Source organism: Centruroides vittatus, unplaced genomic scaffold (assembly GCF_030686945.1).
Source record: "Centruroides vittatus isolate TY-2023 unplaced genomic scaffold, ASM3068694v2 scaffold_386, whole genome shotgun sequence".
NCBI lineage: Eukaryota > Metazoa > Arthropoda > Arachnida > Scorpiones > Buthidae > Centruroides > Centruroides vittatus.
The window spans coordinates 2,284,951-2,306,155 of record NW_027122706.1 but is presented as its reverse complement, the minus strand read 5'-3'; the positions used below and the strand labels follow the sequence as shown (position 1 = coordinate 2,306,155).

Genomic DNA, 21,205 nt, shown 5'->3' with positions numbered 1-21,205 from the left:
TTTATTCATATAATTTAATGTTCTGTTTGTGTTAAATATACTTTGTAATTTTGAAATTTAATTGTATCATTTTAAATACTTTAGTATAAACAAAAGTTAAAGTAATTATGTGTTTACTCCTTAAAATATCTAGCAATTATTAAAATATAATTCAAATTTCCTATCAAATTTCAAGAGCATTTATCACATTGAATAAAGGAAAGATTTTACTGTTTATTCTGAATTTTTTGTCAATATTGTATTATTAAATATTAATATTATTTGATACAAACTTTGTTACTTTTATGTTATTATTTTATCGTATTGGCATTTGAATTTTTTCTTAAAACTAAATTTTATTGATAAATTTTTTAAAACTACAAGTATTTGTTATGATACTATTAGTTTCTTTAAGAATATTTATATAATTTTTCTTTCAATTTAAATAACAAAAAACAAATTTATTTTGGACTTTAAAATTAAATGTCCAAAATCTATAAATGTAAACATTTAAGCATTGGTAAATTGATATAATTGTTAATCATTATTGTAGCTCAGAGACTTTTTTATAAAATTATTGTAATTAAAATAAATTTTAAAGAATATTAACATAAAAAATTATTTAAATATCAATTTATTATAATTTATTGTTTTACATTATAAGACAATACAAAATTTTCAAGTAAATCATAGTGCAGTATTTTTGTTAGTCATATATTGAAAGTAAATGACATTATTATATATATACACAATCTGTATATACATAGTATATACTTGTATATGGCATAAAATAATTTCCAACATACATATTTACAATTGTATTACTACAAGTTATTTTTTAAAATGGTTTTAGTTAATATGAGTGTCAAAATTATAAAGATATATTTTAAATATGAACTAAAATTTTTTGTCTGCTTACTGATGAGTTAAACTTGTTACACAACATACCTTTTAATTCAATGAGATTCACAAAATATATAGTACAGTAACACAATACAAATAAAATGTCTTTAATTGGCTAAAATGTAGATTTTTTTAAATATTACTTTACATAGGAACATTGCTAAATAAATAAGAGATTGATTCTCCATTATGAGTACGGCGAATAGCTTCAGCTAGTATCATAGATGCATCAATACACTGAAATGGAAAAATATTTTTTAATTAATCATAAATTTTTCAACTTTAAATAAAAGTTTAATTAAAACTTATATATAAGTTTAAATTTCTTGTGTCTGTAAGAGAGTCAGCCCCAGGGTATCTTACAGATACAAGCAATAACCTAAAACAATTTAGATGTTTCCATAGGTTTATTTTGTACCCAGAAAAGACAGAAAAATCATTTTTTGGTCCTTCTAGGAAACACCTCAGCTGTCCCATCATTTATTTCCAACTGAATTCATTTCACATTAGCCCATGATATTTCATTTTACATTTTTGACCTTGAAACATCAAGAAATGCAAAAAAATTTGAGTTTTTTCTTGCATATATGGATGTTAGAGAGAGATTATGGAGGCATAATTTTGTTCACCCACTTTGAAGCTTAATAGCTCCTGTACTTTTTGTCAAAAGTTTCTGAATTTTGACAGGAAGGTTTGTGTATTAGGGGATTGATACTATTAAATATAATATAAAACTTGTCTCTACCCTCAAAAATAAGATTTTTGCCATTTTACAATAATTAATAATATAAAAAGTTCTTTTAATATAATAAAGCATCATACTAGATGGCACTATATGCAATTTTAAATGCTTTTGCCAGGAAAGTTACACAACTTGTTGCTGGATTTTTTAGTCAACTTTTTATATAATATCAGTTTCTGATAGAATGTTTTACTTAAAAATTTGTATTTTTTCTCCATTCACATGTATTCTGTTCTGTTCAATTAGTATCTGAAGATGGTATGTTAAAGTTCCAGAAAACACTTAATCCTAATAAATAATTGGGCTTCTGAAGGCAAATAAGTGTTTTTTTTTTTTTTTTAATCTTAAATCTTCTAAGTATTGATCTCATCTTAGAAATTATCTGTATGAGTCTCAAATATAATTTTTCAAATCAATAACCAAATGTCTAAGCTAGTACTGAGATGAATCACCAAGCAAACACCATTTTTCATACAACTGTTCTATTACAAAAACAAATGTTTTTGGTTTATTTAAGAAACCTTCTTCAGGTTTAGCTGCTGAAATTGAATTTACAGGATTCTAATATGGAATGAATCAGGCATTCTATGAAGCATTACAAAATATAAACAAAATAACCTTTAGCTTCATGTGTAACATATTTCAAATAGTAAATATGGATAATAACTGTATTAATATACAGTTCATTTTTGGCTTCTTAAATAAGCTGAAAATGTTTGTTTTTACTATAAAATATTTGCTGTAAAAGTATAGTGTTTGCTTGGTGACTTTCACATCAATTTGACATTTAAGATTATTTCACACTTTTCATAAATTATTCATAAGTGGTATGATGCAGTTATTTTTATATGCCTTTATGATTAGCATTTATTGTAAGACTCATATAGTTGCCTATTTTATGCTTGACTTTCACAAACTCTTGTGAAATGTATATTGAATTAGTTACAATTATTAATATTTTACTAATTATTAATAATTGTTACAATGTAACAATTATTAATGTTACAGTTTGAGATAATTCAAGGAAAATAATATTTTTTTTATTTTGTAAATTTTCAGAGATAAGAGAATAAACTTTGAGGAAAGAGAGCAAAAATCATTGATAAATTGAATGAAATCACATAAATTGGTTACCTTATAGTTTTTAATATACTATTGTGAATCTCAATGTTTTTTTCTGAATATCATTATAGATGATAAATTAAAATTTATTATCATTAATAATGTATTTATTTCATTTTTCAAGATAATGCTTGTTTTCATGATAAACGTTTCTCATATTTTTGTCTACATATAGAAAAAAATTATTATTATTATTAAAAATTACCCGTATTTTTTGGCAATCTTCCATATGTTGTTCTTGAGGAAGTGTATTTGTAACGACTACAGCCTCAAAGCAAGCATTATTAATACGAGAAATTGCTGAACCAGAAAAAATACCGTGAGTCAAGATGGCATATATTTTTGCTGCTCCAGCTTCAAGTAATCTAAAACAAAATTAATTCAATTTTTCAATTATAAATTCTTAAAACTTTGTTTAGAAATTGTTTTTATTCTATCAAACATAAAAGCTATGTTTCACATAAGTACAGAAAAATCTAGAATAAAAATAACTTAATAATAAAATTATGACAATTAAAATTCAAAAACTACAGTCATAATGTAATGGTATAATTTAATATATGTGGTACGATCCAAAAGTTCGGGGACTGCAGTAATCTATGACAACAAAAGCATGTATTTGAAGTTACAGCGTGTGAAATGGATTCTACCAAACCACCTCTACGTGTTCAGGTTAATTTCACCCATGTCATGTGATTAAACTGCGAGCGCTGCTGTTTTTTCCGGAGATAGTTACCTTTGTTCTGCGATGTAATAAAAGTGGAGTTTCAAGAACAACCTCCAACATTTCGACTTTGCCATGGTAGAATCACCGTACACCTTTCTTAGCAATTTTAAAGTCTCTGTAGGTGTTTTACCTAAATGCTGACAAAATTTAAGGTTGGAAGTTGTTCTTGAAACTCCACTTTTATTACATTGCAGAACAAAGGTAACTATCTCCAGAAAAAACAGCAGCGCTCGCAGTTTAATCACATGACATGGGTGAAATTAACTCGAACACGTAGAGGTGGTTTGGTAGAATCCATTTCATACGCTGTAACTTCAAATACATGCTTTTGTTGTCATAGATTACTGGTCCCCAAAACTTTTGGATCATACCACGTATATATATGTATGTATGTGTATATATATATATATATATATATATATATATACACATACAATTTTTTTTTTTTTTTTTTTTTTTTCACTTTTAGACTAGTTAGACTAGGTTGTTAATAAATAAATAAGATCTAAATAGAGAATAAGAAACAGAATAAACAGAGCACCTTGTAACTCCAGCAGTAAATTTAATAATCTCTATTTTTATCACTTTAATAACATTTTGTTTATTTGTAAGTTTAATTAATTTGTTTATTTATTTTTCTATACAAGCACTCTCTTTAGAATGCTTTTTCATTTTTAAATTATTCCGTTGCATTTAATACGCTTACATTTGTTCATTTTATTTTAAATTCATGTATTTCACTGAGGCAGGCCTAAGATATTAAGTCAAAAACGTTTTGATTTATTAAATTTTCTGCTTGAGTTATAAGGTGCTCTGTTTATTCTAGGTCATTAATACAAAATTAAGAAAATGAATGATTAAGATAAACTTGAAATAAAAATTTTTTTGCACTTACTATACAGTTGAACCTGTCTATCTTGAATTTCACAGGAACAAGAAACATATTTGAGATAGACAGGTTTCAAGATATAGAGGTTCCCACACTGTTACTAGTATGCAGTAATAGGTTTGACTGAAGGTATGGTATTTTATTAACAATACCAAGTACAGTACTTACAGTATTAGGTATGAATAAAACATTTTTGACATACCTTAACAGAAATAGTTTGCCAATAGTTTCTGATGCCTGACTTTCTTCAACCAATTAGATGCAAGCGAAACTCGTAGCCAATCAGAGAAAAGCAGCATTAATTGCAACTATGTACTGTATTGCAAGAGGTGTTTCTCTACAATTTATGCTATCAAAATGTAGTTGCTGAGCTTTGAAATTATAATTGACAGTTCAATCCATAATTTGAGATTAGAGATTTTGGGAAAAAATTATTTGGGATGAACATGGAAAATATAGTGAATTTACAGTGAAAATGCAGGAGGAAAAATAAATTTCAAGATAAAGAGGTTCTCAAGATAAATACATTTGAGATAGTCAGGTTCAACTGTATTTCCTGAATAGGATCTTCTATAATCTTTTGCATTTCTATGATAAGAGTCTAGATACAAAATTTCTCACTTATTACGAAGATTTTAATTCCATAAATAATTCTAATTAATAAAGTTATTCAAAATTTTTAAAATTAATTAGAAGATGAATACAATATGATGTATTTATTTATTAATAACTTTCTATTTTGCAATTTTCATTGATATTAATGCATTACAATTTTACAATATTATTTAAGTGAACTTATTAACTTAATGTTATATTCAACATTAGGAAAAATACTGGATATATTTTTATATGGTTTTAAATTTTAGTACGATTTGCAACATAGAACTGAAATATATTTCAAAATAATTTATTTATACTTACTTTTCAGCAGCATGACACATGGTACCACAAGTATCAGCCATATCATCAACAAGAATAGCTACTTTATCCTTGACATCACCTACTAAAACCATTGAAGCTACCTCATTAGCTTTCTTTCTCTCTTTATGAATTAGGGCAAACTCTACATTTAATCTATCTGCAATAGATGTGACCCTAAAATATTCAAATTTAAAAATAATTCAATGTTTTAAACATTTTTTAAAAACCTATAACAAATATTTTATTTTTAATCACTGTAAACTTATAATAAAATTTGAAATGGCATAAAATTCTATGTAATTTCTATAATTGCTAATTTTCATCATAACAGAAATAATTATTAAATGATACAGCCAAATTAATTCTATGGTTAAAATCTACATGATTATAATGTATGTATACCATGCTGAAGAAAAAGCTTAAGCTGGCTGGGTGCCATGGAGGGCCATGAATGCATAGTCATCCCCAATCAGTATGGGAAGTGACTAGTTTGGATGAGAAAAAGCAACCAAATGTTTCCAATGAGTTGAGAAAAAGTAATCAAATACTTGATTGCTTTTTCTCAACTCATTGGGAGTTTTTTATTCGAATCTAAAACCAAACACGAAATGACTGTTATCAATAAATAATATGCCAATAGATCAATAAAATATCAACAATAAATAATGTTCTGAGTGCATCCTTTGTGGAAAGAACCAAGAATCCATAAAGTTATTTCAAATAAGCAGCAACAAACTTCACACTAATTTGTTGTAATTAAACAAGTGAAGTTCATATTAATAAAGTAAAATGGAACTTTTATGATCATTATTCTATACGTGTTTATATTATTTTAAAAAATTCATGATAGTGGTCCACGGGATTCAAAATTGTAAAGTTAGTGGTCCACAAGGTCAGAAAGGTTGGTAACTGCTGATATAGTGTTTCAAAATTCATGATACAAACTTATAGGTCAGATTCCTTTAAAAAAACTAAAATAAAAATGTTCAATAACATTTTTCAAATAAAGTCTTTATTTTGAGTTCTAGACATTTAAAGTTCAGTGACATCATTTCCAGAATTTGATGCACCTGAAAACATTTTATTCCAAACATTTGAGAGATAGATAGGATGAGATGGCCCAATATCTTGGAACTCCACAATTGTCAGGTTTAACTCCATTTGACTTTTTCTTTTGGAGAAAGAGTCTTATTCACAAGATCCCTGTAGAGTCAGTGGAAGATTTGCTTGCACAAATTATGGTCATGGCACAAGAAATTCAACACATACAGGTATTTTTGAGCAAGTATATCAGAACATGCTTTGCAGATATATTGTTTGCATAGATGTTGGAGATCACCATATTGATCAACTGCTGTAATGGATCAGGATGCAAAGCCAAACACTTAAGAAGCATTACACACTTTATAAAAAGAGCAATGCTTTCAAATACATATAAGAAGATTCATCTTAAAATTTTGTAGTTTATTTTTTCTTAAAACCTTTGAATCTAAATAACAGAATAAAACACAAATTTGTCCTAATTTGTATGAAAACATGGAAGAGACATCACTGGACTTAAAACATCTATAACTACTTAATAAAGGCATTATTCAAAACATGCTACTGAACATTTTTATCTTAGTTTTTCTTAAGGAATCTGTCCTATAAATTTGTAACATGAATTTCAAAACATCCTGTATATACAACAGTCAGGAAAGTAAAACTGTTACAGGTATTTGGCAATTTATATTATTATTTTAGTATCACTTCAATCTCATTTTCTAGAAATGTATAAATTTAAATTAGAAATTAATTTCTATCTTAAAAATATGCTTACCGTTTGGCACCTCCAGCATCAGGAGAAACAATAATACTATTTCTCCACTCTGGTATATTTTCTTTAATCCAAAGTAGGACAGCAGGCTCAGCATATAAATTATCTACTGGTATATCAAAAAATCCCTGGTAAAGTGAAATTTACATCAGTTAATTAAATTAATAATCTATTATGTACAAAATATGTTACTGCAAAATCTATTTCCAATTCATTAAAGTACTTGAATGAAACTAATTGTAATTTATAAGAATCATTTTGATGCTTATTTTATGTAGTTTAGCCCTATTGCATTAACTGTTTAATTTCATTTAAAATAATTAGAAGTGAAAATATGGCCAGTTCCATTTTTGCTATAAAGATGCTTCTCCCTGCCATTCTGATAATTGAACTTAGCTTCGTCCAATATAAAAATGTTTCAGAAAATAATTTTGAGTCAACTTTCTTTCATTGATTTCCAATTATTTTTTTTAATTTTGTTATTAATAGGAAGATTATTGTAAATTAAATTTTAATCAGGAGGACTGATGTCATTTCTTTCAAATAAAATAAAACAGCACCTAAGCAAAGAAGTCTTACAGGTAGACAAGAAATAAAAAAACTACATTTGATTAAATATCATCAATATAATTTTCATGCAGAAATAAGTACCTAATGTGATGGTATTTACACAAAAAGATACATTAAGAAATTTTATAAGTCTTACTTCTTTATTTTTCTTATTTATTTGAAATTTAACAACAAATATTTTGCTGGGAACAACTAATAATGAAGTATTCAGTTCATTTATAAATAAAATTAATATATAATACATAAACAAAAATCAATATTATGAACATCTGAAAGAAATATGCATGAAAATTAATAGTTTAGAAAACAAAATAAACCTGTAAGTTTTTCAAAACACAACAATATATTCTGAATAAATAATATATTCTAAAATATAATAAATAAAAATTAAATTAGACCAATATTGAAAGTTTCATTTAAGGTGTAACATGTTAATTATTCCTTTTAATGTATTGAAATTAAAAATCAATCTAATCCAAATATAAAATCATTAATAACTAACAATTATTTTTCCTGGTTGCAATTTGTATGGAAATGATTGTACAAGGAAAAATAATTTATAGAGAATAAAAACCAATATGAGATTAAATGCAACATTCATTTCTATAAGTCATTTCACAGAAACATTTGATGTATGGTAAGACCTTGCATTTGGACACGCATGGAATTTCCCTGTAAAACTGCATAGGTTCTAATATACATCAAACTTCATTTTGACAGCTACTGGCCATCTCACTGTGGTCAAAGTAGCAGCATCCGAAATAGACGTTTATTTCCATTTACATGATCAACAGAACAAGAAAATCCTGCATTACAAAAATTCAATGTATCATTTAAAGTTTTAAATGAATAAAGTGTTGCCACTGTAGTTTTGGAACAATTTGCTGCAATCCTTCCCACAGATCATCATCTGTAGGAAGGATCGCAGATGTGTTGATGTTCAAATAAAATATATCTTCGCTTACACTTTACAAATTAAATTTAATTTCAGAATTTAGCAAGAAAGGCAATTATATATTTTTTCAATATTTTTATACAAACTCTGTATTTTGTAAAAATATAACTTTTTTTTTTTTTTTTTTGATAACTTGAAACCGTGTTGTATTTTTATTGTTGTTTCTAACACACGATGCAGTGTAATCCAGCGACACTTGGCTTATTTTCATCTTTATTTCAGTTGATATGCATATACATTCCATAAAAGATTGTTGCATACATGTTGTATGCAACAATCTTTTGTTTTTAACAATTTTAGTTGACTGAAGAGGGGCATATTAGGCCCAAAACACAGAATGTATATGCATATCAACTGAAATAAAGATGAAAATAAGCTAAGTTAGTTGGTAGCTGGATTACACTGCATCATGTGTTAGAAACAAAAATATAACTATGTAAATAAGTGATGATTGGTTTACATCACTGATACATCACTCACAACACGCAAAGAAAAATATCAATGAATATGATGTAAAAGCTGGTTTCATTATTAATAATGTTTTCCAACACTTGGATAGTAAACAATTTCATTTAGTACTGTATTGTAGTCTTTGAATAAACCCTACTGCAAACAGCTTGCTTTCACTGTACAGTACATGTATGCTGTATTTTATACACTATTACTTAAGTTAATACATTATTCTGTATAAAAGTTAGTAACTATAATTTAATTTTAAATTTAGAATTACTCAATTTTAGTTAAGAGATGACACCTAACATCTACCTCTAGTTGTTCTTATGTAATTTCTAAATTGATATTTGTAGCATAATTTCTGCCCAATTAATTTGGCTGATGGTTGGTTGATTATTAATACATCACGTTCTTAGGATGTTTATATACACCTCTCTTTTTTTATGCAGTCTATTTTTACACAATTTTGAAATAATGCAGTTGACAAAAGAAAACTAATCCTCTTTTTTACATAAACTATTTTTAAGTAAAAAAATCGATAATTTTAAAATTTTTAAATTTGACTTTTTGTTAAAATTGTGTTATTGTTAAAAAAGTTACTATTTTTGTTGAAAGAATGGTTTTAAAATTACATGTTTTGAAATCAAGAGTTCATTTATTTATTTAAGCACATCAGAAAATACTGTGTGTTGATTTTACGTTTCCTATGCTACCTTGTATTTACTATATTTACAAATAACATTAATGATAAATGATGGTAGAATAAAAAAGCTCACGTTTCTTTTGTATATTGCTTATGTTTTCATTCCATTGACATTGTGGATCCTAACAAGCATTTTTCTACACAATGTATTTACAGTATCCATCATACAACACGTTACTTCTACAATATGGTTTCACTCTAACATGGTTTGAAAATTGGGGATATCCCCGTACAACACAACTTCCAGTTTTGCTCTAACACAGTTTTGGAAATCTTCCATACAAAATTTCAAATTTTTAAGTGTAAACTCCATCATTCGATATTTGTTTTCATTCAAGTAAGTATACATGTTGTCTTAATTTTCCCACAGATTTTAGAATATTGAAATTTTCAAATTGCTCAGTGCTTTTCACCAGGTTTACTTTAATGAAAACTGATAGGATAAGGAAGAAACAATTGCACTAACTTTCCTATCAACCAGGTGTTGTTTTTGTTGCTTTCAGGTTTTAGCTGTTGAAACTATCACTGTGTTTTCTTTTTATAGATTAATCTTCATAATTAGTCAATTTTATTTAAATATTTTTAGGTAAGTGCTATTAAACTTTTTTTTAACCATAATTATTACTTACCTATGAATAATTACTTCATTTGCAAAAATGACAAATGAAATACAGCGGTATCTTGGTACTCAAACAATTCGGTATTTGAACAAAATTCTAGAAAAAAGTTGCTCAGTACTCAACTGAACAAATGCAACCTACTAGCACAAATTTTCGATTAATAACTTATTTTTATTTTGTCATCCATAAAAAATTTTTTGTGATAAAAATATAAAATATGAAAATGTTGCCGATACTTCTGGCTGGGATCAACAAAATAGCCGAGATGACGACGGTAATTTGTAAAAAGAAAACACCCTGGTTTAACTAAAATACATAATAAAGTACTTTTAATTGTGATTTTTAGTTAATTAAACACATTTCTCTTAGTAATAAAAAAGAATAGTATACTTTTGCTAACTTCTGAAACGTAACTCTGTTTTGCATTAGTCCTTTGTTTTGTATAGCACAAATTTGTATAACATGGCAATTATTCAAAATGTAACTTCTGTGTAATACGAGGGATACCTGTACTGTACTTTTTTGCACACATTTTTTTACATGGCCTTCTTCACACACAAAAACAGGAATAGATGTAATTAAATGTATGAAAAAATTTATCAGGTAAAATAAATGTTACATCATAATGATATAAAATTGAAAAATTTGTCAGTATCATAAATTGTAGACAAAACAACATTAAATTAAATTAAGTAAAATCTTGTCTTATCAAATCCATTCTTTCTTTATTAATGTTAGCTTAAGGAAATTCTTTGTGTTGAATATAATTCAAAATTTGAACAATTAAAAATTTACATTTTAAATAAAAGCTTTGTAATTGTTTAAATTCTATATTCTATTCATTTTAGTATTCATTGTTGATAAATTTATCAGTTGAACAAAATGTTATTTGACAAATTTTTTATTAATTGTGTAATTGTTACATTAAATATGTAATTGAAATAGATAAATTTAGTTTTAGTTCACTTCTCAAACCATTCTTTAGTGAGTGATATAATAAATTTTAGATGTAATAAATGAATATATTTTTTTAAAAATATCATGAAATTAGCATTTTAAAGTCTGTATTAGTTAAACAAAACAATGTTAAAATGAAATAAATATTTGAAAACTAGCAAGTAGTTCTGTTTTTTATTGAAGAACTTTCTTAGGATAATATTAAATGAATGGAATATGGAATGTTTGACAGTTTATATAATTTTAAAAACTATTTAATAAAAATTAAATTATTAAATAATTTTTAAAATTATATAAACTGTCAAACATTCCATATTCCATTCATTTAATATTATCCTAAGAAAGTTCTTCAATAAAAAACAGAACTACTTGCTAGTTTTCAAATATTTATTTCATTTTAACATTGTTTTGTTTAACTAATACAGACTTTAAAATGCTAATTTCATGATATTTTTTTAAAAATATATTCATTTATTACATCTAAAATTTATTATATCACTCACTGAATGGTTTGAGAAGTGAACTAAAACTAAATTTATATATTTCAATTACATAAAAATTTTTTCTTCAATTTAACACCATCACTTTTAGATACATTCTTAACATGGCAAATTACTGATTCTTTTTAAAAGTAACTCAAAATATGTTATAATTACTTTTAAATAACAATATTCATCAATTCAAAGATTCAAGATAATTGTGAATATTCATGACACTTGCCAGTGAAATTTGCAGATGTTCCTGAATATATTTTATATATGACAGTGCATTTTGCTTTACCATTAAGTAAACAGTTCCCATATTGGGATATTAATTGAAGAATCAATAATGTCAAAGGATAATTACTATAGCTGGGTGCACACTGATGCAGCAAAAACATCTTTACATAAAATATTTTGATTAAACATGGTTAAAACTTTTTTCAATGGTTTACATAGATTACATATTGATCAAACAAAATGCAAAAATGTAATAAATCAGGATTAAACACTTTGACAAAATATTTTAGACAAATGTCTGATCACTGATCAAACAAAAATGTCTGTATACATTTTTATGCAAGGGAAGTTGTCCCCATCAGACATGACTATACAAGTTTATAAATATGCTAGAACTTGTCAGACATGCAAACATAAATCCTTGCTCAAAAGACAAACATTTTCTTGTGCACATGCATCTGTAGCTAACTATATGCTTTTCGTGTATAGTTCATATTTGCACATGTAGTTGATATGGAGATAGGTGTAGAAAGTTAATTGTTTTAATTGAAGAAAGACCTTCTTTATATGATTTTATGAAGAAAGAATATCAAAACAGAGATGTCATCAACAAACTTTGAAATAAAATATAATTTTTTTATTTATATATCTTAATATAACAAGCAATCTTCTGGTGTTGGATTCTCTTTTGTAGATTAGTTTCATATTTTTGTATTCTAACAATTTATCTTTAATAACATTTAGAATGCAATCATAGCTTAATTTAGTAAAAATTTCAAAATTTGGTTTCATTGTTTCTTAATTCATCTTTAAGAAATTTTTGAAGAGTATTTTCTTCAATTTTTTTTTTTTTTTTTTATTAATTGGCTGCATCCACTGCAACATTAAGAATCATACACACTTCTTCATTGTTGGATGACACTGTGATATTATGAGGTACAATGTCAAAATTGCAACAGCTGATCACTCACACATACATGAAAAAAAGTGTAGCAAGACCATTCTATATAAAAATGTTTTGCTTGATCAGTGTATAAACATTGTCAAACAAAATGAATATGTTCAAAGCTAAAAACATTTTGTTTAACAATTTTTTGACTAATCAATGTATGCTACCCTGTTTTACCTCTAGAACAGCAGTTTCCAACCTTTTTTCATTAGCGTACCCCCGTGGCATTTCCAACTTCCCAACGAGCAACGCATGCCCAAATAGCCTGCCCTCGCACTGCCTGTTTGTAGAGAGTGTCACCATTTTGAATTTTATTTTGATTTGATTCTCAGTCTCGAGTACCTACAAGTCTGGTTTTTTTTTATGTGCGCATGATTTGGGCACCTAATACTTTGTGTCAAATTGCAACTTTTGACATGTACTCCTTCATACTTCTAAGCTGGTAACACAGCAGGCAGTACAATTTTATAAACAAGACATTTTTATTGACAAGACATCTTGTCAATAAAAAATTAATAAAAATACTGAATAAATAATGAAAAAAATTACTGCTTGTAGAGAAAATCTGGAGAAACTAGCTATGTCCTTTTCCTTGCTATCAATAAAAAATACTTTTTTCAAACAGCACGTGGGGATATTGTTGAGAGATAATAATAATAACGGTAACACACCCCACCATCAAAAGTCCGTAGCATAATCACTAATCACACATAATGGTATCCCACTACCATTGACTGACTGTGCAACATTTATTGATCTGTTACATTGTACAATTGGCAACATAAGTTTTTTATTTCTATTTTTGCATTCTGAAATGTATAATAAAGTCTGTAATTGTTGCAAGGAACATTTTTTACCTAATAATTTTTTAATACTATTAATTTGTGATACATAATAGTTATTATGACAGAAGAAATAATATAACTTTTTTCTGTACCCCTAAACAACCTATTGCATACCCCGGGTTGGGAATCGCTGCTCTAGGAAAATGTTTTGTTTGAAGACATTTTTGCTGCATCGGTGTATATCCAGCCTATGTGGTTCATCTTTTAACGATGCTTTGTAATATTTAAATTATCTGTACCACTTTAAATTATCTGTACCACAATCCTCCAAGAAGGAAATGCGTTCACAAAACCATGTTCTTAACCTTTCAAAATATTCTAAGCCATGTTCAGACTACATTATGTCACTTCAAGGATACATCTCTCTATTCCATTCACAGTTTGAAGAGCTGTATGCTAGTTACTATTATTATACCATAACAGTCTTTGTAATTACTTCTTGGTTTATATTGTATACAAGTGTCTATGCACTTTTACAGTTCACCACTCAAGTATTAACATTTTTATAATCCTTTTCCCTAGTATTGTATAAAATAGAATATTTTTCTACATCAATAAAGTCTAATACTTTTCTATTTTCTCAGGTTTTCCTCTTTCAAAATGTTTTTCTCCATTATTTAAAATGTGAGGATTAAGTTATTTATTTTTCTTTATGAAGATGTACAGTACAGTACATATATAAAACAAATATAATTTATGTCATATAAGTTGTGTTGTTCTAATGATTCTGTTTTGTATATATGGCTAATTAATTTAATGATAACAATATGTAAGTCCTAGCTCATACAGGAACAAAAAAAGATCAATAATCAGCCAATTGATTTTTTGAAGAAAGAACTGTGTCTGTCGTTTGTTGTCTGTGTCTGTGTCTATCTTTATCAGAATAAAGATAGACACAGACTGATAATGATGATCTCTTTCTGATTCTTGAAGTTTCCAGAATCAGAAAAGTTGCTTCATATGTAGTATTTTCATAATAAAATATAATTATTGTTGCAACTATGAAATTTTATTCAGTAATATCATAATCAATGTATTTTTTAAATATTCTTTCTTTTATAAGTAAGAGGACCATGACAAATTCTCCAGATTTCTGCACCTCATCTCCATACATTGTGATAATTTCTCCAGGTTGACTAATTTTTAAGCATTACTAAAATAAAATAATAATTAAATTTTCAAGCATGCAACAGCCTGATTGATAATTTGATTATTATTAATTTGATAATTTGTATTGTACTGTATATTTATGTGCATGAGAATATTGTATATTTTCAAGCCATTGCTTGTAAATATATTGAATACAATACATTCAAGAATACAACATATGAATACAAAAACAATTTTGGTTTAATGTGTTAGAAATTGTTAAAGTATTATTACTGCAATTACAGCTATTGAGTATTTTACATTTAAGCTATGGGTAAAACTTTATTTTTAATTCATTTCTGCATTAAAAAGGATTGGATTGATGTAATATAGCAACACAACACATATGCAATCTGCTAAGGGAGTGCCTCACAGGAGGATTTTCTATGGGAAACTGGCCCCTATTTATGTATTAGACACATGAGACTTAGAAAACTTCATGCATCCAGCTCATTAGTAAGGTGTTAACCTGTGATCTACCAGTGTTTAGTGGTTTTATCCACTTGGCTTTTGGTGGACTAAAACAAAAGAACTTGCAGGTGGCATAGAAAACTGCTAAATATTTTAAACTAGAAAAATAAAATTAGTAATAAAAATTATTCCAAGGAAGAATTAGGATAGGCACATTCCTAAACTCAGTGTTTTTAAAGCATTTTGGCCAAACATTCCAAAACATTTGCCAATAAAACATTTTAAACCAGTTTCTATATCATGTTCACTGTACTTCTCTTTGTTGAAACTGCTGCTTGTGATGTATGCTTGTGATGTAATTTAAATTATTGATGATCAATCATCAATAATTTAAATTAGTATATTATTAACAGAATGCAATTATGTTATGAATGAAACCCCTGCATAATGACATAATTGTCTTTCTTTTTGTTAAAGGTTAAAGATAATTTTAATTTGTTAATGTAAGTAAAGTATTTTATTGGAACATCATCAATTGGTGAAATGTCAACAAATTGTTCCTAAACATTACAAATAAAGCTTTTACTTTCAATGAACTTTAAACTCAATATGTTGAGTTTAAGAATGTATACATACAGTATTCTGGACACCCTCAAGAAAGAAAAAATTCACTAGTTTCCTACAAGAAAGTGAAACAAGAAAAATGTATGCAATGGCGTGTATACTTGAAATCTTCCAAGTTAAATTTTATATAATTACAGTAGAGCATCAATTATCCGACTCCCGATTAACTGACCGCGTTCTAGTCAGCAAATTCAAATGTCCGCTAGTGATGTGGCACTACAATATTTGGTTATGTCTTGGCTACTTTAATATTATTTTTGTTAAATGTTTGCATGTTTTAGCTGGCAGCACTGGCTCGCCCATTAAAGGGAGGCTAGTATTTAAACCAGGCCTAATACACTATACTAATAATGTATTTTTTCATTCTTTTCGGTTATCCGACTTTTCAGTTATCCGACCAACCCCAGTCCCCAGTCAAGTCGGATAATTGATGCTCTACTGTATTTCAAGCTCTCAGTTATCTTGGCAATTCCAATGCCATGCAGATTCCACAAATAAAGGCAATTTAGGTTAATATCCAATTGTATTGCAATAAGAAATAAAGACATTTATTTACTTGTAATTTTTCAATTTTGCTTTAATGAAATTAGTGCCTAAAGGTCAGGCACTGAAAATTTATGACTTTTAGTAGTACAGAATAAAATAATAATAGAAATAAGAGCAATATTAGAACCGATTATTAAATACTTTAACATGATAATTTCAAATAAATTACTTTTAGATTTTACTCTCTGCACTTGGGTCTCCTAATACATTTGCACATCTCTGTTTCTGCATTTGGACTTACCCAGTTTCACTGAAAGATCACATTAAAGCTGCCATTCATGTGACCAATAAACCATGTGATCAGCAGAACACAGGTGATAATCACATGACAGTTGGTCACTCTATTTACAAGCATTGAACAAGTTTTTATCCCATATTCCAAGTTTTTATTAAAATTTCACTAGGTCCACAATATGAAACAGATCAGATGATGAAGGACAACACTCATAATACACCTACAAAATATTTACCATCCAACCCTAGTTTCCTTCAAAGTAGAACTTTGCAACCTGACCATCCAACTGATATGATTGATAATCACAGAAACCACTTCATACTGTAAAAATATCCAGTGTAATCAGAAGCATTATGTAATCAAATATATAAATGGCAAGTAAGTAATTACCAGCATGTTTGCTGCTGCTGAATTAATTATCTGTAAGCATACTTTCAATTGGATTTAGAAATAAAATCAATTAATTATTAATTGTTAGGATATATATAAATTTCTAATCAGATTTATCAAAGATTACTAAGAATAAAAACAATATTTGGCACTTCTTTCTCTTAGTTTCTCATACAGTGCTGTCACATATTCAGTAATTTCCATCATGATTTGATTTGCTACAGAATTCAAGCTTTTACTTATATTGCATTTTATATTCTAATAAATGGCTATCATTTAGCCTGATATCCCTATGCAACATGACACTGATAAAAGCAAACATGCCAGCCAATGTCACACAACCTAGTGACTAAAATTTTGCTTTTTGAACTTTGAGATATCTAAGGTAAAAAGTTATTAACTTTTAGGGGATAAAAAGGAAAGAAGAGCACTGCCTGTTTTTTGAAGAGCACAATGTTTATTGAACAAAAAACAAGATAGAAGAAAAGATGACACATGCAAAACACATAACATATTAAACCCTATAACATTTACGTGCCCTACATCTAATACACTGACCATGTGCAGATAAACATGGATAATAAGCTAAACATTAAAGCATTCACCATGTAACCCTAATAAGTTCCATGAATTCAATTCCAAGCAAGTTACATGGATAACAGGCTAAATGTTAATACTTTTACCATGTTATCACAGTTAGTTCCACAAACTCAATCTGAACAGGATAAACATTAATGTGTTTGCCATAATCTCCTACATATTCATATTGAATACAAATTATTCAATTTACAGATCAATCAAATATGATGTCTATACTGGGAGGAGATATGCAAAAATTTTGTGACAAATTGTGACACAGGGTCTATATGTGAGCTTCACACCCTTACATATAACAGAACCATTTTTTTAACCTTTTTTTGAATAAAATGTGTATCTTACATGCCATAAAATATGATAATACTTTTTAACAAACAAACTGATTAAATTTTTTCAACATATACGAATTTTCTTCAAGTTTAGTAAATTGAAATGGGCAACTTGAGCACATATTATTGAAACATTAATCATTTAAGTAACCTTACAAAGAATCTTCATTTTGTATTTCAAATAATTTATCATTTAATAATATTGAAAAAAAACCCATTTAACTTACTACAAATAAAAGCCTACCATGACTATGGCTTTTAAACAATAAATGTGAGCATGCCTTACAAGAATTACTTCACAAAATGATATTGGTAGGGTTATGAGCAGTATACATTTAGCATGAGCAGTGTACATTTAGCATGAGCAACACATGATTGCTTCATTCATGTCATGTCACATAGGAACAGGCTAAATAATAGCCTAATAAATATATTCATATTGCATTTTATTTTAAACAATTTACATTTAGTAATTACAGAAAATCCTCATTAATTCAAACTTGGATAGTTCGAAATCCTGTTAGTTTGTAACTATACTATTTGTCCCAACCTGAGATAGAGGTTTACACTTTAAGGAATTCAGTTAGTTCAAAATAAGGCTACTTTGAAATCCGAAGTGAAAATTCTGTCCAAACTGTGATATGCATATATTAACTTGTACATTTAGATCAAAGTTCACATGCCTTCAGACTATAAGAGAGTAATAGACCAGGAACAACTCTAATCTGGTAACATGGCTTTGCTTTTACAGTAACACATTTTCTGATGTCACCTTACCCATCGACTATCCTTTTTCTCTTATCTCATAAAATATGGTTGGGTTTCAGGGTTGCAAGATTGGACTCTGGAGACAAGTAGCAGACAGATATTTGTAGGGCTCTGTGCTACTAGATTTAAGCAACTTACTACTTTTTGGACTATTTTAAAAATAATTTGAATTACGTTTTGAGAATGCTTCTTTACTTTTTTAAACTTATCTGGCAATCTGTGAAGTACTCACTAGACACATGCTGTTTACCTATAGTTTATATTATTAATTATCATTAACCAATAAAAGTAGTATTTTATATATGTAGCCATATTCTGTTAGCTTAATAAAGTACATTAGTTATATGGCATTTAGCATTCTGTACAGAAATACGTAAATCTTGGATAATTTAAAGTCACAATTATTTTGTCCCTCAAATTTCAAACCAACAAGGATTTCCTGTATATTTATTTATTGATAGTAAAAAAAATACAGCTTTTGAAAGTTTATATTGGATTAACCAATCTGCAATTGTCATTATACTGTTAATTTTGTTAATGACAAATTAATGAAGATAAACAACAACAGATCTGTTGTACTCAATTCTAAAAATTTAAATATAATTAAACCAGTATTTCTGTATTATATACAACTAAAGGAGGAGTTTATAATTAATAAATTATATTTTTAAAAAAACATATACTAAAATTAATAATTATATTCCTAAAATTGAATGATAAATCTTATGAAGTTAATTACATTATTCATTTTTAACTGTTTCCATTAGTATAAATTAAGTAACTTACTTGTATCTGTGAAGCATGTAAATCCATTGTTATAATATGATCTGCACCAGCAACAGAAAGCATATTGGCAACTAGCTTAGCAGATATGGGAGCTCGACTCTAAAGTCATTAAATTAAAAGTTTTTAAACGATTTTAAAATTTTTATTAATTTCCCATATTAGAACTAACCTTATCCTTTTTATCTTGACGAGCATAAGGATAACAGGGGATAACGGCGGTAACACGAGAAGCCGACGCTATTTTGCATGCATTTATCATAATAAGCAATTCCATTAGATGATCATTAACTTCAGCACAACCAGTTTGAACTATATAAACGTCTTCTCCTCTAACCGACTCTCCTATTTCAACGCTAAAAAATAAAAATTTTACACAAATCTTTGTGTTTTTAAATAACTCACAAACAAAATATTTATCAACTGTGAAAAACAAAAACATTTTCAAATTGCAAAATATATCTAAAAAATTAAATATTCTTTAAAAAAACAACAAAAAATTGAAGTTTTTAATAATATAAAACTAATATTATATTTTTATTTAAGATTTTAATCAAGAGTTCTTTTGTATTACTGTATATGCAAGTTTTCTAGTTATATCTAAGTTATTAACATCTAAAGCATTCATCTTATTCCTCATGGTTCATGTTATCAAGTGACATTAAATTATATAAACAATCATTAGAGTTTATAAAGCATTATGTAAACTGCGTTAACAATTCGGATATTAGATATAAACACATTGATCAAGATAATTATAATATGACAAAAGAACTGATTGTATTACATTATACGTAACTTACCACGTTTCCTGATTGCTGAATTTCTTAAGGACAACTTTTCCTAATGTTATACCGAGACGATCGACAATTCTTTGGGCAAGATCTGGATGAGACGATCCTCCGAATACTTTTATATTTGGCATTTTTTAACTTACAAAAAAATGATTCGGTTTATGGACTGTTAGCACTCAAACCGGCAGACGGAAAGTCACTGATGATAAAACAGCTCCCTCTTCTGTCTGACAATTTCCATAACTCAACATTTTATTTTTATATTAAATATATAATGAAAGGTTAAGAGTGATTAAGTTATTAAAATAAAAATAAATATAAAGAATTTCTGAAATAGAAAGTTAAAAATATTAATGTAATTTTTTTTTATGTTAATGTTTAATACGTCGATGCGTCTCCCTCCTGAAGGCCTTTTTACATGCTCGTCATGGGTTCAAGCATGTTTACAATGAAGACGGAGAACAGAACCCGACGCTTCTTATTTAACTCAGTCTTAAAATTTTCCGAACTGATCCGGATTCGAATTTGTATCCTCTGGAGCTTCAGGCAGTGGCATAGCTTCGTGCTGTCTGGAGTGGTCAAACCCTAGCTCGTGTATCGTAGACCAAGGGGATTACTTTGAAGGTAATAGTGCGTCGTGTTTTAACGTTGTCCGGAACAAGATTCTTCGCGCTCATCCGACGAACAAACAAAACATTGTTAACCAGTA

The 21,205-nt window shown here is 27.6% G+C and overlaps 1 protein-coding gene across 1 annotated transcript; it reads right to left on the bottom strand.

Moving 5' to 3' along the window:
- Positions 1-597: 597 nt before the first annotated feature.
- LOC136988733 (ribose-phosphate pyrophosphokinase 2-like) lies at positions 598-20,817 on the bottom strand. Its single transcript, XM_067286695.1, has 7 exons — positions 20,506-20,817; positions 19,875-20,058; positions 19,706-19,804; positions 7,103-7,227; positions 5,284-5,457; positions 2,952-3,111; positions 598-1,119 (listed from the first exon to the last, which is right to left on the bottom strand). The coding sequence occupies exons 1-7, from the start codon at positions 20,625-20,627 to the stop codon at positions 1,027-1,029; spliced, it is 957 nt and encodes a 318-aa protein (XP_067142796.1). The 5' UTR covers positions 20,628-20,817; the 3' UTR covers positions 598-1,026.
- Between the last annotated feature and the right edge of the window lie 388 nt (positions 20,818-21,205).

Excerpts from the sequence above, each read along its gene's own strand:
- LOC136988733 (XM_067286695.1), bottom strand. The coding sequence starts at position 20,627 with ATGCCAAATATAAAAGTATTCGGAGGATCGTCTCATCCAGATCTTGCC. Across the intron at positions 19,805-19,874 it reads GTCAAGATAAAAAGGATAAG|AGTCGAGCTCCCATATCTGC; the intron begins GTTAGTTCTAAT and ends TAATGACTTTAG. Across the intron at positions 7,228-19,705 it reads TACATGCTTCACAGATACAA|GGATTTTTTGATATACCAGT; the intron begins GTAAGTTACTTA and ends TCACTTTACCAG.